Here is a 21,965-nt window from a genome sequence, read left to right as displayed (position 1 = left end):
CTTCCCACGCACAGAAACAAGACATTCTTAGATCAACACAATGGCAAATTTATTGAAGGTGATGGATTTCAAGACTACTCAGTGAGTTTTAAATAGTTTTGTGCATGTTGTTTACCTCAGCTTGAAGGCGATTCTCTATACCAGCTAAAGCATCACCGCGAGTGCAATATAGCACTTAAAGAGTGGTCTCAAGATGAAGAGTACTTGGCTTTGCCTTGTGCTATATTTGTCTGTTACTCACTCTTTTGGATGCCATATTTCGCTTTTGTGATGATGCTTCAACTTATACATATATCACATTACTATTACATAGGTGCACTGGCATGCAAAACTACACACAAATTGTACGTGGGTTCACCATTCAGGTTGCTTACTAGGTAAAGAAAGTGTTACACCTACTGTGTTGTGTAGGCTACCTATCTTCATTCAGTAGTAATGAACAATGAATACAGTGTATGTATTGAATTAATTCAATTTGATAACACAGTAATTAGTTACAGAGTAATCATGAACCATTTGTTGTGCCTTAAAATCTTCTATCAACAATCAGTGAATGGCATAATGGTCACTTAAAATTTTTTTCACCTTTACTGGTTTTCCAACTGTGGAGTAGATGTAGTATCCATGTCCAGATGATGGAATCTGAGGGATAAGATCTGGTGGTAGCCCTCCAAAACAGCGTCCTCCAACAGTATCTTGACGTTTTCCCTTCTTAATACACTCTTCAGTTTTGAAAAACATTAGTTTTTTCTGGAGCCGGCTCATGGTAAAGGTGGTATCAAACTTAGCATTAACAATACTTTGAACACCACTAGGTGATTCTACCTCACTGATGGTGGGTGATGAAACTATTATGACATTACCACGGTAACCAGCTGCACTTTTAGGTGCCTCAGTGCAAGCCTCCTCATGCTTATAACTGGGGGTTGCTGCGGCAATTCTGTTTGCTAAGGCATTGACTGGACTGGTCAAGTCATCCACATCAAAATACATCATCAGATCAGGTTTGTCTGCACGCTTTGATGAGAATCCCAATATTGATGGATTCTTCCACTTCTTTACCCTCTTCAAGTATGTCCTTTCTTCTGACCACTTACTAGGCCAAGGCTACATACAAAACAAAGTTATTAAGATACAAAACAAAGTTATTAAGATACAAAACTAAAGTACCAAAATCAATTGATCAAGACCACACATGGTATGCCGTACGGCCCAAGAAGCCAGCAAGTCCACACCATTGTGTAATTAGGGGAAAGAACAATAATGTGATTTTTACACATGCGTAGACTCATGCTGCCCTTGCAAAATGTCACTATGGAATATATTCTTCACCTTCAGTACTCTGTTTGAGCATAATCGCTCCTTCAAAACTCTATTTAATCTCTTCGTTTTTGCAAACTTTCAAAACCTGCCTGCATTATTTTGAAGTTGGAACACATATGAGGGGAGTCTAAAGGAAAATATATAAATGCTAGCAGAGTCATCAACGATTATTTATAAGACCAATATAAGTCATCACACCTACAGGATAAGTCGAAGACCAAAAAAAAAAAAAAAGGTCACTATATGCTCTTGAACGCCGTAATGGTGATTTCAAAGGCAAAAGTATGAAGTTTTGTAGTACAAAAAGTCCTAATATAATACAGTATATGTAACTCTTGATGATTTTATCACCCACATGAATTGTAGGGGCACTTATTACAGGTGCATGCCGCAATAATTCATAAATGGCTCAGATCACGAAGTGACCGCAAGCTATTTAGAATTGTATGAAGAGGGTGAGGTCAAGCATATCAATGGTGAGTGTGGCCAGTTTTCATTCTCAAACAGCTATGTTCACAGCTTTGCGCACCTCCGGTGCAAAGTAAAAACCCACAATCAAACCCCAAATCAGTCTTTGAATAGCTCGATCATGTTACAAAATAGGGTGGGTGGGCCCATTGATACGCTCAACCTCACCCCTTCATACAATTATAAATAGCTTGTGACCACTTCGTGGTCTGAGCCATTTATGAATTACATTTCAGAGGGCTCAGTCTCACATATCAATGGTGAGGTTTGTAGCTGCAGCCAGATGAGAGCATCGCTCCACCGTAGACTGAGTCCTCTGATGGTTTATTATAAAACCTTTGGAATACTGACTCCGAGGACCAGTTGGCTGCCTTCAAGATGTCATAGTGTGATTATGCCCACATTAGCAGCTTTTGATGATGAGACACCTCTAACTGAGTGCGCATTGAAAATTTGTGTCAATGCCCGATTGTTCTAGCGTTGACTTGAGACAGTGGGCGACTGATCTGGAGGAGATTGGCTTGTATGGTTTGATAGTAGCTAGTAGTAGTCTAGTTTCTTGTCCACGGATAGGTTTAGTTCTTTTCTCATAAGCTTGAAGAGCTGAGACAGGGCATAGTGCCAGATTACTTGGAAATGAGGGAAAGAAAAGGTTGACTATCTGTGAGCCTTGCCTGGATTGCTTGGCTAGGCTACCAGGGAAAAAAACAGACTCCGTCTGATTTGTAAACTCGTCTCGATATGTCTAGCTGAGACAAGTCTGCCAACCTGAAAGGGTGAGTAAGGGCTAACAGCATGGCAAGCTTAAGAGACAAATGCTTTAGTGGCATCTTGTTGTTGTCTGCCAGAGGTTCTATGAAATTTAGAACTGTCTGGACATTCCAGGTACTGGTATATCGTGGCAGTGGTGGTCTGATGTTGAATATACCCTTGATTAGCGTAATAATGACAGGGTGTTGGCCAATGTTATGACCATCAACTTGCTCATGCACCAATGAGATTGCTGATCCGTAGGCATTAATTGAGCTGTACCAGTGGCCTTCCTCACAGAGGTGTGCAAGGAAGTTTGCTACATTTGCCACAGGTTCAGAAAAGGGAGCAAAGCTCCGTTGAGAACACCAGCTGTGCCCTTTCCCAAACAGGAGTCATATGATTTGTTTGTTTTGTCCTCCATGAGTTAAGGAGTGCTGTAGCCTCTTCTGAAAGTTGCTAGTCTTGGTATTTCTTCCCGAGATGGGCCACGCGGCTAGTTTGGGCATGGTGAGAGTTGGGTGAAGGTTGGATGTTATCTCTACCCTTGGTGGCATCTGCCTTGGGTAGTCAGCATTTCCAGAAACATTGGGAACCATGGTTGTGTCTTCCAGACAGGTGCTACTAGGATTATGTCTGATTGTTGTGACTGAACCTGAGCTAGAACTCTGCCTATAGGTTCCATGGTGGGTTGGCATATGCTTTCAGTCCCTTCCAAGACTGAGGGAATGCGTCTGTTACCATAGTGGATGGATCTAGCCGCCAGCTGAAGTAGAGTGGGCACTGAGACATCAGCCTCGTGGCAACAAGTCTTATCTCCAGAGGTCCATACAGATGGTTTATTTGTTGGAAGATTACAGGATTCAGTTTCCAGTCTGTCCTGTCCGTCATTTGCCGAGACTCTGCATCAGCTATTACGTTTTATGCCCCTGGTAAGTGTTGGGCTGTGATGAGGTGACGACAGAACAATGGGGATAAGGGAATGACACAGCTTGTTGCATTTATCATGGCCAACAAGCGAGCCAAAGAACAGGCTGTTGTAGTTCCCAGCCTTGCTACTTTGCAGGCCTTCACCCGTATACACTTTTCATTGCTGTGGGGGGAAGCGTAGCTCCATTTCCATGGAGAGACTTAGGAATTCCAGGGTTTGAGCTGGGTTCAAAACCGATTTATTACTGCTGATTTATGAACCCCAGATTTTCCAACAGATATGTCACCCCTGCCAGGTGACTGTGAATCATTTCTCTCGACTCCGCGAGCAATAGTATGTTGTCCATGTAGGCTATTAGCCTTACCCCCTTCTGTCTCAGCAACGCTATGGCTGGTTTGAGGATTTTTGTGAATACCCATGCGGCTGAACAGAGTTCGAAGGGTAGACAGGTGAACTGATAAACTCTCCCTTGGAATATAGATTTCAGGTACTTTCTGTACTGATGGTGATGGGTATCATGAAGAAGGCATCCTTTAGGTCGACCTTGGCTAACCAGTTTCCTGGCTGCAAGTGATCTCCTCTGTGATCAATTGGAGCTGGTCTGCTGAGAATTGAGGGGGAAGTACTAGTGGGGACTGCTTCTGTTGTGGTTTGGTCCAGAAGTCTGGACCAAACCACAACAGAAGCGCAGGTGGTGTAATGCCCTGGTGGAAAATATGACGTTTCAACATACAACTCTGTGTTGTAGTTGGCCTCCTCTCTGAGGGCCTTGATTCTAGTAGCTCCCCCCTGCTGTTGAGGGAGACATTTGGAAAGGGCATCTCAGGTGCTCCTATGCTCCAAGAGTGGTGGCGAGTTGTTCTACTCCAAGAACGATGATAAGTTATTCTACTCAGAGAACGGTGACGGTGAGTTCTTCCACTCCGAGAACTGGGGCTAGTTGTTCTGCTCTGAGAACGGTTGTGAGTTGTTCTGCTCCGAGAACGGTGGTGAGTTGTTCTGCTCCGAGAATGACAGTGAGTTGCTCTGCTCCGAGTCTGTCCGAGAACGACGGTGAGTTGTTCTGATCTGAGAACGACGGTGAGTTGTTCTGCTACGAGAACGACGGTGGGTCTTTCTGTTTGGAACGATGGTGAGCTGTTCTGCTACGAGAACGACAGTGAGTCTTTCTGTTTGGAATGATGGTGAGCTGTTCTGCTACGAAAACGGAGCTTGTTTCCCCAGAGCGTAGACTTCCTTTTTAGTTTATCAAACTTCTGAGACATTTCCTGAATGAGGTTTACCAAATTCGCCATTTTCTAAGCTGTGACACATGTTCAAGCTATGAAAAAGACTGATTTGGGGGTTCAATGGTGGGTTTTACTTTGCACCGGAGGTGCGCAAAGCTGTGAACATAGCTTTTTGAGAATGAAAACTGGCCACACACACCATTGATGTGAGACTGAGCCCTATTAATTACAATACTCAACTGTTGTATAATCATTTTTCAAAGGGGGTTTCCGTGGATACCCCCCCATAATATTATGCTATAACCAATAGTGATAGTGACTGGCCTAAAATAATCAAAGAACCAGACTAGTACCCAAAGCCATTGTAGTTTTCTCACTTCCACATTAACACACCCAGCATCACTGTAAGTATACAATTAATTGTATCCAGCACAGGTCACGCCTATGGTAACTATAGTTGTATACGGGGTCTGTCATCAACTAGTCTGGCGCGGCCACCCCTTCGATTACTGTCTAGCATCACGTACTTGTGAAAATCGGGTGCAACCAATCAGATCACTTGGTTGCAAATTAATGCCTCATACGAACTTTTTCTCACGCATTGACAGTATGTGGAGATATCTCTTCTGGACACAATAGAATGACTATAGGAAAGACATTATCGATAAATGAATTTAATCTGCATTCCATCTGCACAAGTATGTGATGCTAGACAGACCAAACCTCTAATCAAAGAGGTGGTCACACCAGACTAGTCATCAACAACAATAACTATGTAAGGTATGCTTGAGGCAAAAGAATCTGTTTCAGTACAGGAAGACTAGCCAACACATTTAAGTGTATATTACCAGGAGTTTATATATATATATATATATATGTACCACTCTGCGTGGGCAGTTCAAAGGCACCGCCAGTGCCATAATTTGTATATTGCACTGCTGCAGACCGCAGCGAGTGCATTATAACTTATAATGCACTGGTTGCGGTTTTGTAGACCACAACGAGTGCATTATAAGTTATAATGCACCGACCGCAGTGCAATATACAGATATTGCACTGGCTGCGGTTTTGTGCAGCATAGCACAAGTGCCGGTGGCGAAGACCACTACGACACCTCACCTAATAGGTGGAAAGACACTTCACAGATCACTCGAATTCTTTTATAGCCTGACATGTAAAGGTCGATTGTGGGCCATAACGTCACCAATACGTATAATGTTTACAAGCAGCCAATGGCGATCGAAAAATCCAACACGGGTGGCCACAACTCTAGTCTACATATATATAAACACTATGATACTTATACACCTTACTAGTCTGGTGCCATCTTAGCCCAGATTAAACTGTAGCCCACTTCAACAATGACTCAATAAAACAAATATATCATAGTTCTAAATAATACTAACCTTTACGTTCGATTGTGGTAACCAGTTTTGTCATGCCACCTGATTCGAGTTTAGCCAGTGTGAATAGTAAGAATTAGACTAGCATCGTTTAGTAGTTAGGTTTTGTTTACTTAAAATGTCTATTTAGCTACTTTTTTTTGCTCGAGAGAATCACTATGGCGATTAGTCTGGCGCTTAGTCTATATGGCGATTGAGTGATCACGCTGGCATGCTGAGCACTACATGATGAGAGTATAACAGCGAATGCAGGTTAGTGATATAACCCATAGCATACTAGCTTTCAATATCTCAGGTGGCTGCAGTACTGCAGGGGGAACGTCATCGCAATGTCCGGCTTGGTTACCCACAATCGATGTTAGAAACCTGGCCTTTATAAGTGTTACAGCTGTCTTGTGAGACTCTCCCCACCTATTAGGTGAGTGGTACATAACAGTTATACAACGTGCACTCGTGCTCTGCCTGTATAAACGCACTTGCCTTTGGGCCTAACGGCCCTCAGGCTCGTGCGTTTATATCAGGTAGAGCACTCGTGGCCGTTGTATAACTATATAATATACAGACAGGTTGTCTTTTTAAGGCGTGGTATTTTAACCGTAACCCTTTCCATAACACGCTCCGAGTTTTGTAGGTCAAAAATGTATTACAACCTATGGCAGTGATGAACATTTCAGTCATTTTATTGCGCTAGTGCTTAGTATGACAAGTATGTTAGGGTTGAGTTATAGCATATCCATTGCGTAAGGCGAAGGGACAATTCCTACCCTATGTGACTCACGAGTCTTGGATTTTAGGGACCTCACTGAAAATATTCTTCGAAAGACTTCACCACTACTTAACTAAATAATTCTAAATCATTTTAAAAACAAATTTTCTGTTGATATCTTGACCAACAATATATCAGTACATGAAATGGAAGCATACGTTACGGTACAGCCCCAAAAAGCAACCCATCTATATGTGCCTTACAGCAAGCTTTTATACATATTGAAATTAGCCATTGGGATTGTGAACCTAATAAAATTTACTGATTTTAGCGGAATTCCGCATATCTACCGACATAGCAAGTTCAAAAACGTACGAGAAACCCACTAAACGTTGGCTTAGGAAACATGGTGTCTGTTTATATAGGCCTACAGAAACTAGAACAAAGCTATTCTAAACTAAGTTACTCACGCGGCACTTTCTCGAAGTGGCTCTCCTTAACTTTTGTCTTTAAGGTTACAGAATAGTTTAGAATGCGTGGGTGGAACAAATTACAAAACCCCAAGCAGGGATAAATAATTTCAACAACTGTGTTGTGTTAGCAATACAACTAATTGTGCTTGTTTGTTTTTACTACAGAACAACGCCTGACACCAAAAACCGGACTAACAGATTGCTGAATCCTTACAATTTCAACACAAGTGACTAAACAACTAAAATATCTAGGTCCTGTGGAAGCAATTTTTTAAAACAACCAGCAATTTTTTAAGTTGCTGGTTGTTTTATTGAACTTTTAGTAGTTTTTTTGAGTGAAACAAGCTCTTTGAAGGCTTGTATCTGAGTCACTGGGAAGAAACATGCCAAAAACACTTCCACAGGACCTAATAAATTTAATATACAGTATCACTATACCCCAGAAATGCCAACAGAGCCTACAGCTTTTGCTGTATTTGGCGGTGGAAAAACATGGTAGTGACAGCTGGAGCTGAGCTACAACAAATTGTAGAGTTCCACCTGCCTCAAACCACACTGTAGCTACATAAAAACATTAAATATGAAGGGCTTCACCTTCATTTAAAACTTTTCACTCCGCTAGATTGGTTTTATGGGCTTCTCAAAAAGTATTGATAGGCATTCAAAATTTTGAATGATCGCCAGTGATTATACCGTAACCTTAAATTGAATGGCCTGCTCGAGGGCAACAACCCTCGAATTACTGAAGTATTATTCATGTACACAATGTTCCAGACCGTTTTTTTTGTTTAGACTAATTAGTTTAAGGTGAATTCCGGTAACAGGTGAATCCCACAATACATTACACATTGGGCAAAATGACAGACCAGGTTCAGAAACAGTGCTGGGCCTGCATATCCACTACAGCTACAGTCTTGAAAATAAGGTGGAGTATTCCTTAGAGGTATGTGAGTAATTAGCAGACCGTTTTTTGTTGGTATCACTATGTAATGTTGTGGGCACTTCGAAAATCACTGTGTTTTTACACCATTTAACGTACTTTTGGGGGCGTGTCCCTTTCAATATTAATGTATTGATTATTAACCAAATAAATTCAATATGGCACCTTGTGGCACTTATGAGCTTCAGATATCACTCAGGCTAGAACAAGCAGAGCTACTATTTACATACATCATGCATTGCAAGACACCATAGTTACACTGTAGCTATCTCGTAGCTGCTACTACTACTGTAAACATGCAGCATATATACCTTCTCTATCATTGGTGAAACCGGGATTTGGTCCACACTAACTACTTCATCTAGTGACGCAATGGTTGGCCACACTTCTAACGCTAGGTACTTTTTACGTGGCTTCTTTAAGAATTCTGGTTGTGCTATCTTTTCTTGTTTCACTGACAAAAGTTTGTTTCCTTGAGCTAGGTTCACCGCCCACCGTTCCTTTTCAGGTAAATACTTTACAACAACTACCAGCTTCCCGTTGTAATCAGGTTTTGCCTGCAAACCTTTTATTTGTACTAGTCTGCCGACTACTATCTTTTCCGGTGGTGCCGTTGCCATGGCGAACTCCTCTCTTCAGAATTCTTACGCTGTAACGAAATAACCAACAGACTATCAGCAAGAGCCAGTGTAGCTTACCTTTCTAAAAACTGCCGTACCACTTGACACGTTTACACACGTGGACACGTTAGTCAGTTAGACCTAATTAGGTTGGTCACGTGGTAGTGAAATTAATGAGGAAATACAGTATACAGTACATGTACCACTTTGAATTAAAGACACAGTAGAAAGAATTTTTGGTCCTAACAGGTCTGGTCAATACATCTCCGAAAGAGGAAAACCTGTTTATTGCAGCAAAAGCAGCTTGGTCCCAAAATGCCCATTATAAAGTGGTTCCATAATGCAATCATATTAAATCATTAGTGCCATGTATTGCCACTACCATCATGATAAAAAGCCTTGTTTGCTCCTCGATCCTCCTATTGTGTTCGGAGCACAGCATAGTTACAACACACGGTGTAAAGACTGTTTTGCCAATCCACTTAGTTACCATTTATCAACCACCAAAACAATATTTCTGTTCCTCTGCTACATGGTGGAATTCTCATAAAATTGATTGTAATTATAATTCCTTTGTATTCTCTGTTAAGGACTTTTATCTCAACACTCAAAGTAATTAATTTTTAAGGTTTAGTTTCTTGTGTTTGCATTGTTTGTGTATTTGTATGGCTGCTTTGTTTTTGTACTCTGTTGTATGTGTGTTCCAGTAGGGAAGAACGGCTCTGCCAACTACTGTGAGGATAAAATAAATCAAAACCAACTCAATCAATCAAATCATAATCATAAATAAATAAATACAATGCATGCATCTATATTCTTGTATACTATTCCAAAATAAACACACATTCTATAACTATTTCTTTTTCTTGTACTTAGATTTCACTTGCTTTGTAACTGGGTATTCATTTGCAAGAGGTGGTGTTGGTATCCGAGGTAACTTGTCTTCAGGGGCAGCAGCAACAGCTTTGCTCTTTTTCAGTCTGTTAGGCTCACGCTTGTTAGCGTTAACAACTGGCTTGTCTGTTTTCTTGGAGAAAATTGCCTTCATCTTTGGCACGTGCACAGGAGCATTCTGCACCACTTTTCCCACTGGAAACATTGGTTGTGGCTCAGTAAATGTTATCTGCTTGAGATGAAGTTTGCTGAAAGACTTGATTACTTCCTGTAGTGTCACAACATGAGCTGGCTCTCCTACAACCCGACCGATACGAAATGCTCTTTTCTCCACTGGTTCAACATGACGGAGGAAGTTGTAAGGACCGAGATTATGACCAGACTTTCTATATGCATAACCTGTCTCTCCCCTTATTTCTCGCAACAATGCAGATGGCTGACGTTTTATTGGGAGGTGTGGTGGTGGTGGAGCCTTTGGTATTCCCTTCCGCTCAAAATCACTAGAACCATAAGGAAGACTGTTAGAAGTTTTAGCAATCTGTTCGTGTTTACCAGTGACAGTTGGGCTAGAATAAGAAGCAGACTTGTGATAGGCTGATCCAGGTGATAAAACATTAGATAAAGGCAATCTGGGTTGATGACTATAACTCTCTTCTGAGGCACCGATAGAAAACTTTGCTCTCTGTTGAACCATGTTATGTTTTGCAAATGGTGGAGGTGTTAAAGATGGTGGAAGAGGAGGAGGTGGGGGAGCATTGGGGACACTGTGTTGCAGCTGAGTGTGATCAAATGATGGTGGCAGAGGGGGAGGTGGGGGTACACCAGGTCGGAGCTGAGTTTGATCGAACTTGCGAACTGACTGCATCAACTCATTGTCAGGGAGCTGTGTAAAACAACATACAATTACACTAACACACTATACCTCATATCAAAGAGGTATAGAGGGATTATGAACTCTTGCTCATATATACAGATATTTACAATTTAGCACTGCCAACAAATACAAGTAGTAGCTAGCTGCACTGCATGACCACCACTTTCTACCAATAAGGCCATACCAAATTAATCATACGTTTCACGGATTAATTGCCCTCTAGTAGTGACCCAGCAGGTCGAATGTAAATCATTTCAGCTGTAGTGACTGCTTTGTTAGAGTTTGTATGACTGCTCTATTAGAGTATCCCAGGTGCAGTTCTTATGAAATCAAGTGATGGAGCTCTATTTCCTTCCCCTTTGCTACTACACCTGTTACTGTTTGCACAGTATTAGAGAGTTTACAGCCATATTAGCACTCTTTAAGAGATCACATGATTTACATTTATTTTGAGTTGCCAAAACATTGACCCGCTGCATTCGTGAAACATAAGATTAATTTGTCATGGCCTAATCACAAAATTCTATTCTAGCATCAACCTTTTGCAGTATAATCTATATTAAATTCTTTGGCACAAATAGAGTACTGTCATTTCTCTGTTAGTATATAGTGACATATGGCAGTACTGTACTGTTTACAAATTCACTGGAAACCAATGTCACTCCCTAAATCATACACCCTAACTATTTCCTTACTCTTTTAGGTGCTACAGTATTGACAGGTAGTCGGTAGCTGAAGTCTTGGTGCTGTAGATGTCGAGCCAGTGCTTCATCTTGCTCCAACTGCTTACGATACCTATCTTCTTCCTCCTGCTGGAGCTGCCGTGCCAACTCCAAATCATTGTCCTCCTCTCCTTGTAGTTGTTGCATCAACTCGATGTCTGGGTCATTAGCCATAGGGACTGTGTTACCACCACCACCACCGACTGCTCCAAGCAACATATCATCATGGTGGGCAGTACGGGGCATGTTAGTCTCAGTACTTGGAATGTTGCTCTCTGTGTTAGAAGAGTTGGTGTCTGTAAAGTCACTACTACTCTCAGCAACAAAGACAACATTAAGCCCGTCGATAGTCATGCTTTGAAGATCACATGATTGTTGATTGACCAGTTGAGCACGTCTTCCACTTGTTTCCATGGGAACCAGTTCAGTTAACATGGATATAACCTCAGCAATGTTCGGCCTCTGTGACTCCTCCCACTCTGAACATCTCCCGATCACCTTCTGAAGTAATGAGTCATCACCATGACGGCTTTTGATGACGTCCATAGGTGGCCTCTCTTTGTTGATCACCACAGAGACCATAACTGCCATTGGTATCTTATCAGCAAATGGTAATTTACCTGATGCCATCTCATATAGTACCATACCAAGACTGTAAACATCTGCTGTAAACCTGTACCTCTTACTATTCATAACTTCAGGAGCAGTCCAATGTACTGTGCCAATATTGCCAGTCATCGTGGCTGTCTCCTGTCTCATTCTGGCCAGCCCAAAGTCACATAGTTTGGCTTGACAGGGAAACTGGTTGTTAGTGAGTAAAACATTTTTGCTCTTCAGGTCTCGATGTAGTATATTGATCCCATGAAGGTATTGTAGACCACAGGTGATGTCTAGTGAAACTTGTTGAATTTGCTTCAGTGTCAATTCGTGTTCATTATTATAGATCATGTGATACAATGACCCTCCTTCCAATAGCTCCATAACAATGCAGAGATGAGGGGGAGTTTGACAGGCCCCCAATAATAACACAATATTTGGATGACGCAAACAATTCATTACAAAAATTTCACGTTGAAAACTTGCTCGTGACTTATCTGTCACCGTTGTACCTCGTAGGTGCTTCACAGCTACCTTGTTGCCACGCCAGCGTGCCTTGTACACCTCTCCAAATGCACCAGAGTCAATGACATCATCCATTACTATATCAGTGAATGGGATATCCAGTACTGAAGGACTTCTGGCCAAAGGGACCCCCTCACGGGTGTGTCTCAGTTTCCATAGTTCCATGATTAGCTGACGCAACGCCACGTTGACTTTACAGCTGCCAGCTTGTAACAAATTCCTACATAGCGGGCAGTTGTAATCTGGACTCCCCTTTTCCATTTCAGAAATACACTTCTGACAAATCGTATGACCACACGTAGTCGCCAACGGAATATGCATATCATCATTAAAATCGTTGAAACATACTGGACACTCACACGCTTCCAAAGCCTCAGCCTCCATGATGGTATAAGGTTACCCAAGCTTGAGGTTACCCTTGCAGTTGGTGTGTTTTAATTAGAATGCTAATATACATCGCATGGCCGCGGGGGCGGATGAGTCGAAGGAGCAAGTTGTGTTGGAATTGCCGACTGTGAGATGTAACAAGCGAAATGGAATGCTCCTTCTCACCTCTCAGCGGATAGCATGGGCAGAAGAACTGTCAGCAGAATATAAAATATCGCATCATTTTCAGGAGATAAAAAGTGAGGAAGACATGTCGTGTTAACACGTGGACATACTCTATTTTTGTTACTAACTCTCACGTATTGCCAACCCATTGTTGTGCTGTAATTTGCACTTTGAACCCAAAGAATTCTTGCTATGCTGCTGTTAGAATAGTCATAGATCCTTTATACAGGATCTATGGAATAGTGTAAAGCATTGAGGTCACAATTTTGATTAAATGGTTTTTGCAGCTCAGAAAATCAGTTCAGAGCAGAGCAGTAAAGTACAACTACAACTGGTGCTATACGATGGCTCTCATGTCACTTTCCAGTTTCTGGGGGAGACAAATGTCAAAGACAGAAACAAAGTGAGTTGAAGAGCCAGTTTAAGTGAGGAGACAATTACACAACTGATTTACATATTCCAGGTTAAGGATTATTTGCTAAGAGTGCTAGACAAGTTTAAACCATCCAATGAGATTGATGAGAAAGTGAAGCTGCTGAATGAGGATCAGAACTTGTATCAGATGTACAAGGATCTTGTTGTAGGTGGGGCTATATCTGCAGAAGAATTTTGGGCCAATCGAAATGTATGTTAGGAAAAGTCTTAGTTGTAATGTTACTTGATTTCTCTATAGGCAGCGTTGAACAAGAATGATGAACAGCAGACATCTGGGTTACCATCAGCATTTCTGGTAATTCAATATTGCTGAGATTTTCATATAATTGCATTAATGCTCTTGACACAGTGTGGATATACTTTAGTCATGAGCACATAAGAGTTTTGTTGTTGTATAGGCTACATGTACTGTCACATTGAGTGTCTTAGCTACTTAAGATCATAATTGTTAGGCTGACGTGCGAGCTGAGGCAGATGGCTGCAACAGTGTTAAGTACAATCTAACCAGTGACACAATATTGTCCATCTTCCGTTGCTATCCTGCTGGTAATGAGCTCAGTATATTAGTACATGTTGTATGTGTTTGTGTGCAGTGAAAGAGAAGCATGCCCAGATGGTTCCTGATAAGGTATGCAGAGTTATTCATCATGAGTCTTCTCTTATTTAAACAACATTCCAGTAAATTATGCATTATTATTATTTGAAACATCTTATATTCAGCAGTCCATTATCTCGTTTATTCTTCATGTCAGATGACAGAGAGTGATTTTTGGGTAACATTTTTCCAAAGCCACCACTTCCATCGGGACAGAAGCAAGTCAAAGAAGGACTTGTTCTCAGAGTGCCTTCAGAAGGACATGAAAGGTAAAATATAAAAATCCACCCAATTCCTGATAAATGCAGTAGTATTATGGTGTAATAGTTCCGAATGGTGTCTGGTGGCCATTAAAATTCACCCAATTTAAATCCCTTGTCTAAAATTATTGCCATTCCTAGAGCTAACTAAGCCAATGGACACTGCAGAACTTGATGTCATACAAACTGCAGACACTGCACCAACTGAGGTGGGTGAAGCTAACTATGGTATTTCCCTAGTGTTATGCTATTTCTGCCCCTAGGGGTATGGTGTGAAGACGTCACAACAGGCTGCAGGGGATAAATCATTAGGTCAACGATGTAATACTCACAGTGCCATGGTACTAAGAGCATTGGAGGGGCCAAGGTTATTCTTTTTTTGTGTTTTGCCTTTATCACAACTTTATACTTGATAGTAAGGCTAAAGACACATCGGCCAGCAGTATTCAGGTGATCATTGTGTGTAATATATAACATGTTAAAGAAGCCATTTGTAGAGGCAGACAGGTATCAATGAGATGTCAAGTAGTGAATTATTACCAGAGCACCCGGCAACTATTGCTACCCTCCATATTGAGGCACAGGATTCGGTATCATTGGGTGACACATCCTCTAAACCACTGCTGGATTTGGCCAGTAGAATGCAAGAATGGAGCTACTCCCCTCAAATGCACGGTAAGAAAAGTGGGACCATGAATTGATATTACAATTTTTTTGTGGTTCCCAAGTATTCCTTTGTTACATATATTTCACTTCAGTGTAATTCCTGGTAGGCAAAGGAACTCAGTAGTTTTTGTTAATGTTCATACAATTAATTTCTTGTATTTGTAGCTCATGAAGCACCGAGTATTGCAGTCCCCTCAGCAACACAATCCACAGAAGTTGATACAGAGCTGGTGAGGCACTATGGTGCTGTGACTGAACTACTGAGGCACTTCTGGGCCTGTTTCCCCACCAGAACACCACAACTGGAACAGAAGGTATACACCCACTACCCTCATTACAGCTATATCAGATCATTATGCAAACTAAAGTACTTATTGTAAGGGAGGAATATTGCAAATACTTAAGAATTTAGGAACTTTTTACTGAAGTACATACATGACTTGTGCTTGCTTTTTTAAAACTATAAAACTATTACATCCTGTACCTCTCATGGCTACTGTACATGTTCTTATTTACTGCAGTTAACAAGAATGGCTGACAGCCTAGAACACTACCAAGCAGTGCAGCTGGCTGCTTATGAGAAGACGCTACACACAAACCAAACACTACACCATCTCAACTCGTGTATCACAAAGGCACTAGAACGCTACAGACTGTGGAATGCTCGCCGGGGAGCCAAGAGATAGCAGTCTTTTATTATTGTACATTGAATTTTCAATTTTTTCATGATTTTTCTCCACAACTCAATAATGAAATTGTTCTAACCACAAATAAAACACTTCTGAAGTATTAAATTATACTTTTAACATTTACCTGAAATAAATCTAGTAAAAAACTAAGGACTTGTTGAAATACAATAATAATAATATATAGAGTATAATAATATATTACAGTACTGTTTAGATGAAACGGTGTGACTTCATGGTACGGCATTTCTCTAGGTATGCTGTAAGAAAAAGATGTAAGCAACTTTATGATGAAATGTAAAGGACTTGTCAGACACACCAGTATGCCTTTTAGTACATAAACAACTGAGCCTATATATGCAACTCACAAATCTTAACATCTCTTCGTAAATGAGCATCTTTAATTGCTCCTTGGGTAGATCATCCAATTCCATCTCAAAACTAAATGGCTTCTCAGCAACCGGCTAGATAAAGAAGAAAACTATAAACTATTTAACTTCACCACCACACCCACCTCATCATCTGGGTCGTAGTACTGCTCCAGGTAGGGATGTGCCAAAACTTCATCAACTGTGATTCTCTTGTTGGGATTAAAGGTTAGCATCTTCTCCAGAACATCAAGAGCTACAGGGAGAAACATGGCATGCTTACACTTGCTCTTACAATAGTAAAATGTTTGCTCGTCCTCAAAATACACTTGTTCTTGAATGTTACAACAAGTGATGATCATGTATGCAGTCTTTTTGGGTAAAATGTAGCCACACTTCCACACTTGTCAACAAATACTCTAATTGAACAGTCACACAGAGGAAGCCTCAAGACCACTTGTGATAGTGGCTATGTCAAGTACCTCCTCCCAAATATAGCTATGGTGTACACACTTCAGGACCTCATTAATATGACCACCTGGCCAAGCATTTATGATCCCATAAGATGCCCCTATTATTATATGTGACCCAGTCTGGGAAATCAGTCTTGTCGCCTATTTAAAAGTATCAAGATATTCCGGTTTAAGTATTTAGTGTGTTGTAGCTTGCCAATGGTTGAAGCTATGTGTACCAAATTTTCACACATTTCACACCAATTTCTTAATCCACTGTGTAAGTAATCAACAGCTAAGTTTCCCGCCATTTTAGATAGTTTTAAAACTGAGGTTGACTGTATCAGGCAAGCTCCAAAGGGAAGGGAGGCGGGGGCCCAGAAGGAAGGCAAGAGGCTGTTTAAAAAATTCAAAAGGGAGGTGTAGGAATGAATTAGGCCAATTCAGGTCTCAAAACTGGCCTAAATGAAAGGAAATTCACAGAAGAGATTATTTATTCAATACCACAGAGCTGTACAGCCATCCCTAGGATGACCAGAACTCCACTAAGGCCCCACACCGCATGTACGGATCACCACTGGGCTTGGTAAAAGCAGCCAGCAAAAGCAGACCACTCAAGTCTAGCTGATTTTGATTGTGTAATTAGATAGTTTATTCATGTAGCTTTGTGTTCTTGGTGAAAATTCAAATCTGCTGGCATGGGTTATAAGACCAGATTTCCCACATAATTATAATGAAGTTTCACTGTATATCATGCGTTTTGCACCTTTAGGTCCAGCCTTGGGGAACAACCTGCTCCATGGGACAGTCGGCTTGTAAGGCAATGCCTGCAGGTAATTTCGTGCCTGTGACACAAACAAATACAAAATGAAAATGATTAATTTCATGTCAAATTTAATTCAGCCCCAGAGGAGGCATGCCACACTCAAGCCAAAGAATAATTGGAATAGCTACTTTTATTCAATTGAACCCACAATGAATTGATTTATATCGGCTATTAGAGATGTCATTAGGTGATAAAGAAGTTACTTGGAGGGCAAACAGCAACCATGGAATAGAAAAATAATCCAGTAAAGCCAGTTTAGGCATTAGTGAAAGTCAACTAACACTAATTCTTTTTAACTCGTGTCATACCTCCTCTGTGAACAGTTACAATTACAATATATAAGCAAATCACAATAATACTTAACCATATTATAAATTACTTTCTCATTGAAGATACATTGGAGGTCTTGTGGGGTAGGAGAGCCCAGTATGTTAAGGATATGATTGAGCTGATCCAGATCTGTCGAGTACTGTTAAGGATGGTTGGGTGGTATAGTATATTGTTATCAAATTACATGTAGTGTAAGTGCTATGTTGGCTAATGACAGCACTCCTGCCCCTGACAGTGTGGTGGGGTCAGGGTTCACCTTGCAACAGGGCTTACATCATGCTTTGTGCAGGTGGGCTTCTGGTTCATTCACTCTCTAGCCTACTTTATTTGTAAATGGTATATTTGGTATCTCTTGGTGGGGGGAATATCTGGGTTGAGGCGGGATGAAGTAGTGCTGAGTGGTTTTGATAATTCATAGACAGTATGATAATGTTACTTGATATTGCAGTAATAACAGTATGCCTTAGTTAGATACCATTTTAGAACTTTATTACTAGATCGAGATACAAAAACACAGTTTCTAAACATTTCTACTCAAGACAGAATTGTGCTGGCAAGCTGACTGCAGTAGTATATTATTGTATGCCAGTCTATATGCTTTCGTATGTACACTTTTCACTCAAATAGTAAAAGACTGTTTGCACGGTATTGCAGTGTTAAGAAATTATATGGTATCAAAAACAGATACCGCGGTTTGAATAAATACTCTGTATATTGCTCAGCACTTGGACGAAGATCCTTGGAGGGGCAGTGAAGAACACATTTAGTGTATGCAATGTGGTGTGGTGTATATGCATACCCTGTGTGTATATACATGATTAGAGCAAGCACATGCATAAGCATGCACATTCTCCAGTCAGAGACACACAGCTCAGAGGATACAATGCTTTCCAGGAAATATCGGTCGATTGCTCAACATCTCGGCAAAGATACACCCCACAGACCAAATGTCAACTGTAAAAATAAGAAGTTAACATACATGACAAAATGTAACCAACTCAGCTATAACCAGCAAACCATGCATAAAATACAAGATTAAAAGGTTTTATGAAGTGGCAGATTATATAAAACTATCCAACAGACAAACTGAATTCACACAGTAAGAATTACAGGAGGAATGGATGCAATGTGGTGGAGTTTCTGGTTGTGTTTGCATTACAGCAAAAAACAAACTGTGAAAATCTTGTCTCAGTTTCACAGGCAATCGAGAATTAACAACCATTGCTCACCCAATTAATGGAAGGAATACAGCACTTACTGTACTAACAACTAACAAACACAAAGAATGTTCACTGACAATCATTACAGTACTTAGTATTGAGCACTATAGGGTATTTACCCTACCTGGTCAAAGCATCAATATCACATCACCACTGTACATGTTATATGTAGTGGAATACACATATTGAGCATTGTTACATTAAACTCACTGGCTTTAGTGTATCCCCGAGAGTTTAACATGATCTCTGGTGCACGGTACCACCTAGTTGCAACATACTCAGTCAGAAATCCAGTGTGGTCTCTGCCGGGATCGGCAATTCTTGCCAGACCAAAGTCACATATCTAAACAAGAATAAGACGTTAAACTTCTCTCTACACTTTCTCATTTGTAACACTTAAACATACTACACTAAACATTCTGAGAACAAGTTGTAGGCTTAGCCAGAGGCTATATAATCTACCTAGACAAGTGATATAGTAGTTACACGAGCAGAAGTGTGCAGTAGGGGACTGGACACTTGTCACAATGAAAACTTGCTGAAGTATGCTAAACATCACTCAATAATTAGCCCATATTCACAGTTCTACATGACACTACTGAGGTGAATCATGGATGTTTACATTACTGTGTTCACCCAGCAAGCTTATTTGGTGAGGTAACAATCACAAGACCCCACCAAATTCCCAGTCATACTGTTCAGTTTTGTGCATTGTGAAAAACACATTTTTAGCATTTCAAACAATACACAACACAAACTAGACACAAAATATTTGTCCACTATATAGCTTGCACCATGATCATTACAGGACATGCAGTGGCATGGAAACAAGACTAAGTATTTCAGCTGTATTGGATACAACAGGTACAGAACAAAGTCAAAACAGAGTACCATTAATAATCTCAGCTAGTGCGCCATCAATAAATGAGCAGTAAACACAGCTGAGTTGATTGAAACTTTATGTTCTATTTTGACAACACCTAAACTTGTGGTGACACTTATTTCTAGGGTGAATATTAACCCTTTATTACCGAATGGCTAATATATTGCCAAAAAATGCGTGTTACGGGTGCCCTTTATAAATGGACCCATAACTCTTTCGTCCTAAGGGCTATGAAGTTGAAATAACCACCAATTTGCTGAGTAGGCCCAGGCGTTTCTAATAAAGTTTAACGCAAAACGATAAGAACAAGTATGGGGAACTATCAATACTTATAAACACACAAACACGCATCAAAAACAATTGTACCTGTTTAAATTTCGATAACTTTCGCTCTGAGCATCATGGTGTGTTCTACTAAGAATAAAACTACTCCTCACGTGATAAGGATTCTAAAAATATACAGTATGATGTAACCGGGGGTTATAACAAGATGGCGGCGTCCATCTTTCGCTGCTATGGCGAAGAATAACAATGCGCCTTTCTTCACTTCAAAGCGCGTGAGTTATGTGTTTTGTTGTAAGGTTTTTAGATGTTTGGGTAGAAGGGAAAGATGGCTTTCATATGGTATATAGCGTTCCGTGTTAATTAATGGGTGGGGTCCTCACGTATTGCGCAAAGATCACACAAGCCATAAAATTTCATTTCCTGAGGTTTTTCTGCGGTTTTACGAAATAACTTCGGTAGGAATGGGTTAAGAACATGCAACCTGCTGAGCAAAAAACTAACCAGTTTACAAGGGTAAAACAAATATTACTTTTACGCATATTGCTGCAAGACCAATACTCAAATTGGATACTATTGGATTCGTGTCTTCATAGAAAGTAAGAATATCTCTGTTGTTTTGCTTCTGTACCATAAAGCAAATGTGTATTTATTTACGTTGTAGTAAAATGTATCTTTATTGTCACCATTTTAAAGCTTGAATAACCTTCTTGAATGAAAGCACGGGTGCCAAAATCTGTGCCATTACAAATTCTCCATGAATACAAGCCCCAACTCCATAGCCTGTTACACATTCATGATTGACTACATGAGCAAATTTTCACTCTAGTAACTATACAAATTAATTGGTTTGCTCTTCCTGCTGTCTATTGCTTCAACTCGAGATAAGGCTAAAACTTCTGACAGCCTACTTCTAAACAATAAAGAAGTCATAAAACGTAGTTTGAGAAAATGCAAACTAGTTGGTTTTCACTCAGCTGCAGGTCACATTTAGTCTTATCAATGTGGTTACACCATATTATATAATCTAATAATATAGCAGGGTGGTTGCTAAGTGAGGCTTCAGCTTGGGTGAATTTAGGAAAGAAACAGTCACTCTCAAGTGATCATAAAGACTTCAGTACAACCGGGAGTACTGTTGGACAGGAACAATGAACATATGGAAGCTCCCATGATCAAACCATTTGTATGACCTAGTGAATTAACAGTTACATATGTAACCTAACCAACTATCAGGAACAACAGTTTAGTGCATTAAATACTTGTAGTCAGGAGATGTGTAGCTTGATAGGATAAACAAAACCAAGCAGCACAATATACCAGGCCTGCAATATACAACAAAACAGAGTATTACGCCGCATTCAGTGGTACAAAGCATACATGACAAGCTAATTACTTCATTGTTGAAACAATTCTGCTGCAAAAAATGAAATGCCAAATATTTGTCATTTAACACTATGGCTAACATACCATTCCTTACATATACTATTGCAATCACTGTTTATTTGTTTACTGTCTCAATTTATGGGAATTATGTAAAACATGTTTTGCACAAACTTTTAAACATGATACAAAGTGGCTTAAATTGTCAACAGAAATAGTGACCACCTCCTCTCATATTACACAAGACAGAAGGTTTAGAGAAGTAGAAGGAGGAAAGACTATACACTAGAGTTACAACAACAAGGCCATAGAAATCTGCACAGTGTGGCTATGCACAGCTGCTAGAGGTGGCTGGCAACTTCCTCAACAACATCAAGATGCAAACACAAAGATGGAGCAGACACCAGACAACCAGATGTTGCAGTGGACAAATGGACTAGTTACCCAACTTGCATAAAGTGAATAGTACTGCACAATACTGGCATTTTACCACACAAGAAACTAGGATACTACACAGCCTATAAACACATCACTAGTAACTATAGTAGGGCTGGGACAAATAGTTCCGAATA

General features: G+C 40.4%; 4 protein-coding genes across 5 annotated transcripts in view; 1 reads left to right on the top strand and 3 right to left on the bottom strand.

Annotated features, from left to right (window-relative positions):
• Positions 1-387: 387 nt before the first annotated feature.
• LOC136242932 (uncharacterized) lies at positions 388-9,047 on the bottom strand. Its single transcript, XM_066034436.1, has 3 exons — positions 8,922-9,047; positions 8,535-8,872; positions 388-1,107 (listed from the first exon to the last, which is right to left on the bottom strand). Exons 2-3 carry the CDS (start codon positions 8,841-8,843, stop codon positions 547-549), a joined length of 870 nt encoding a protein of 289 aa, XP_065890508.1. The 5' UTR covers positions 8,844-8,872; positions 8,922-9,047; the 3' UTR covers positions 388-546.
• A 537-nt stretch (positions 9,048-9,584) lies between these two features.
• Positions 9,585-12,915, bottom strand: LOC136242856 (uncharacterized). The gene is made up of 2 exons (XM_066034348.1): positions 11,307-12,915; positions 9,585-10,620 (listed from the first exon to the last, which is right to left on the bottom strand). The coding sequence occupies exons 1-2, from the start codon at positions 12,837-12,839 to the stop codon at positions 9,697-9,699; spliced, it is 2,457 nt and encodes an 818-aa protein (XP_065890420.1). The 5' UTR covers positions 12,840-12,915; the 3' UTR covers positions 9,585-9,696.
• LOC136242900 (general transcription factor IIH subunit 1-like) lies at positions 12,881-15,820 on the top strand. 2 transcript variants are annotated; one of them, XM_066034399.1, is made up of 13 exons: positions 12,881-13,081; positions 13,295-13,410; positions 13,471-13,632; positions 13,681-13,737; positions 13,895-13,988; positions 14,036-14,070; positions 14,195-14,306; positions 14,439-14,506; positions 14,561-14,664; positions 14,714-14,747; positions 14,795-14,972; positions 15,129-15,277; positions 15,485-15,820. In XM_066034399.1, exons 1-13 carry the CDS (start codon positions 12,916-12,918, stop codon positions 15,647-15,649), a joined length of 1,440 nt encoding a protein of 479 aa, XP_065890471.1. In that variant the 5' UTR covers positions 12,881-12,915; the 3' UTR covers positions 15,650-15,820. The 2 variants fall into 2 exon arrangements, with proteins under 2 accessions (XP_065890471.1, XP_065890472.1); XM_066034400.1 differs by lacking the exons at positions 13,895-13,988; positions 14,036-14,070.
• LOC136243395 (RING-type E3 ubiquitin-protein ligase PPIL2-like) overlaps positions 15,670-21,965 on the bottom strand; it is a 21,945-nt gene continuing 15,649 nt past the window's right edge. The window contains exons 28-34 of the mRNA XM_066034909.1: positions 19,056-19,188; positions 18,508-18,579; positions 17,675-17,754; positions 17,236-17,314; positions 16,164-16,273; positions 16,018-16,113; positions 15,670-15,909 (exon numbers count right to left, since the gene is read on the bottom strand). Coding sequence (XP_065890981.1) covers positions 15,901-15,909; positions 16,018-16,113; positions 16,164-16,273; positions 17,236-17,314; positions 17,675-17,754; positions 18,508-18,579; positions 19,056-19,188 — 579 coding nt within the window. The 3' untranslated portion in view covers positions 15,670-15,900. The remainder of the gene's footprint in view (positions 15,910-16,017; positions 16,114-16,163; positions 16,274-17,235; positions 17,315-17,674; positions 17,755-18,507; positions 18,580-19,055; positions 19,189-21,965) is intronic.

The sequence above is a fragment of the Dysidea avara genome, chromosome 13 (assembly GCF_963678975.1).
Source record: "Dysidea avara chromosome 13, odDysAvar1.4, whole genome shotgun sequence".
NCBI classification, from domain to species: Eukaryota; Metazoa; Porifera; class Demospongiae; order Dictyoceratida; family Dysideidae; genus Dysidea; species Dysidea avara.
Note: the sequence above shows the minus strand (reverse complement) of the source record. Positions and strands in the feature narration are given on the sequence as shown.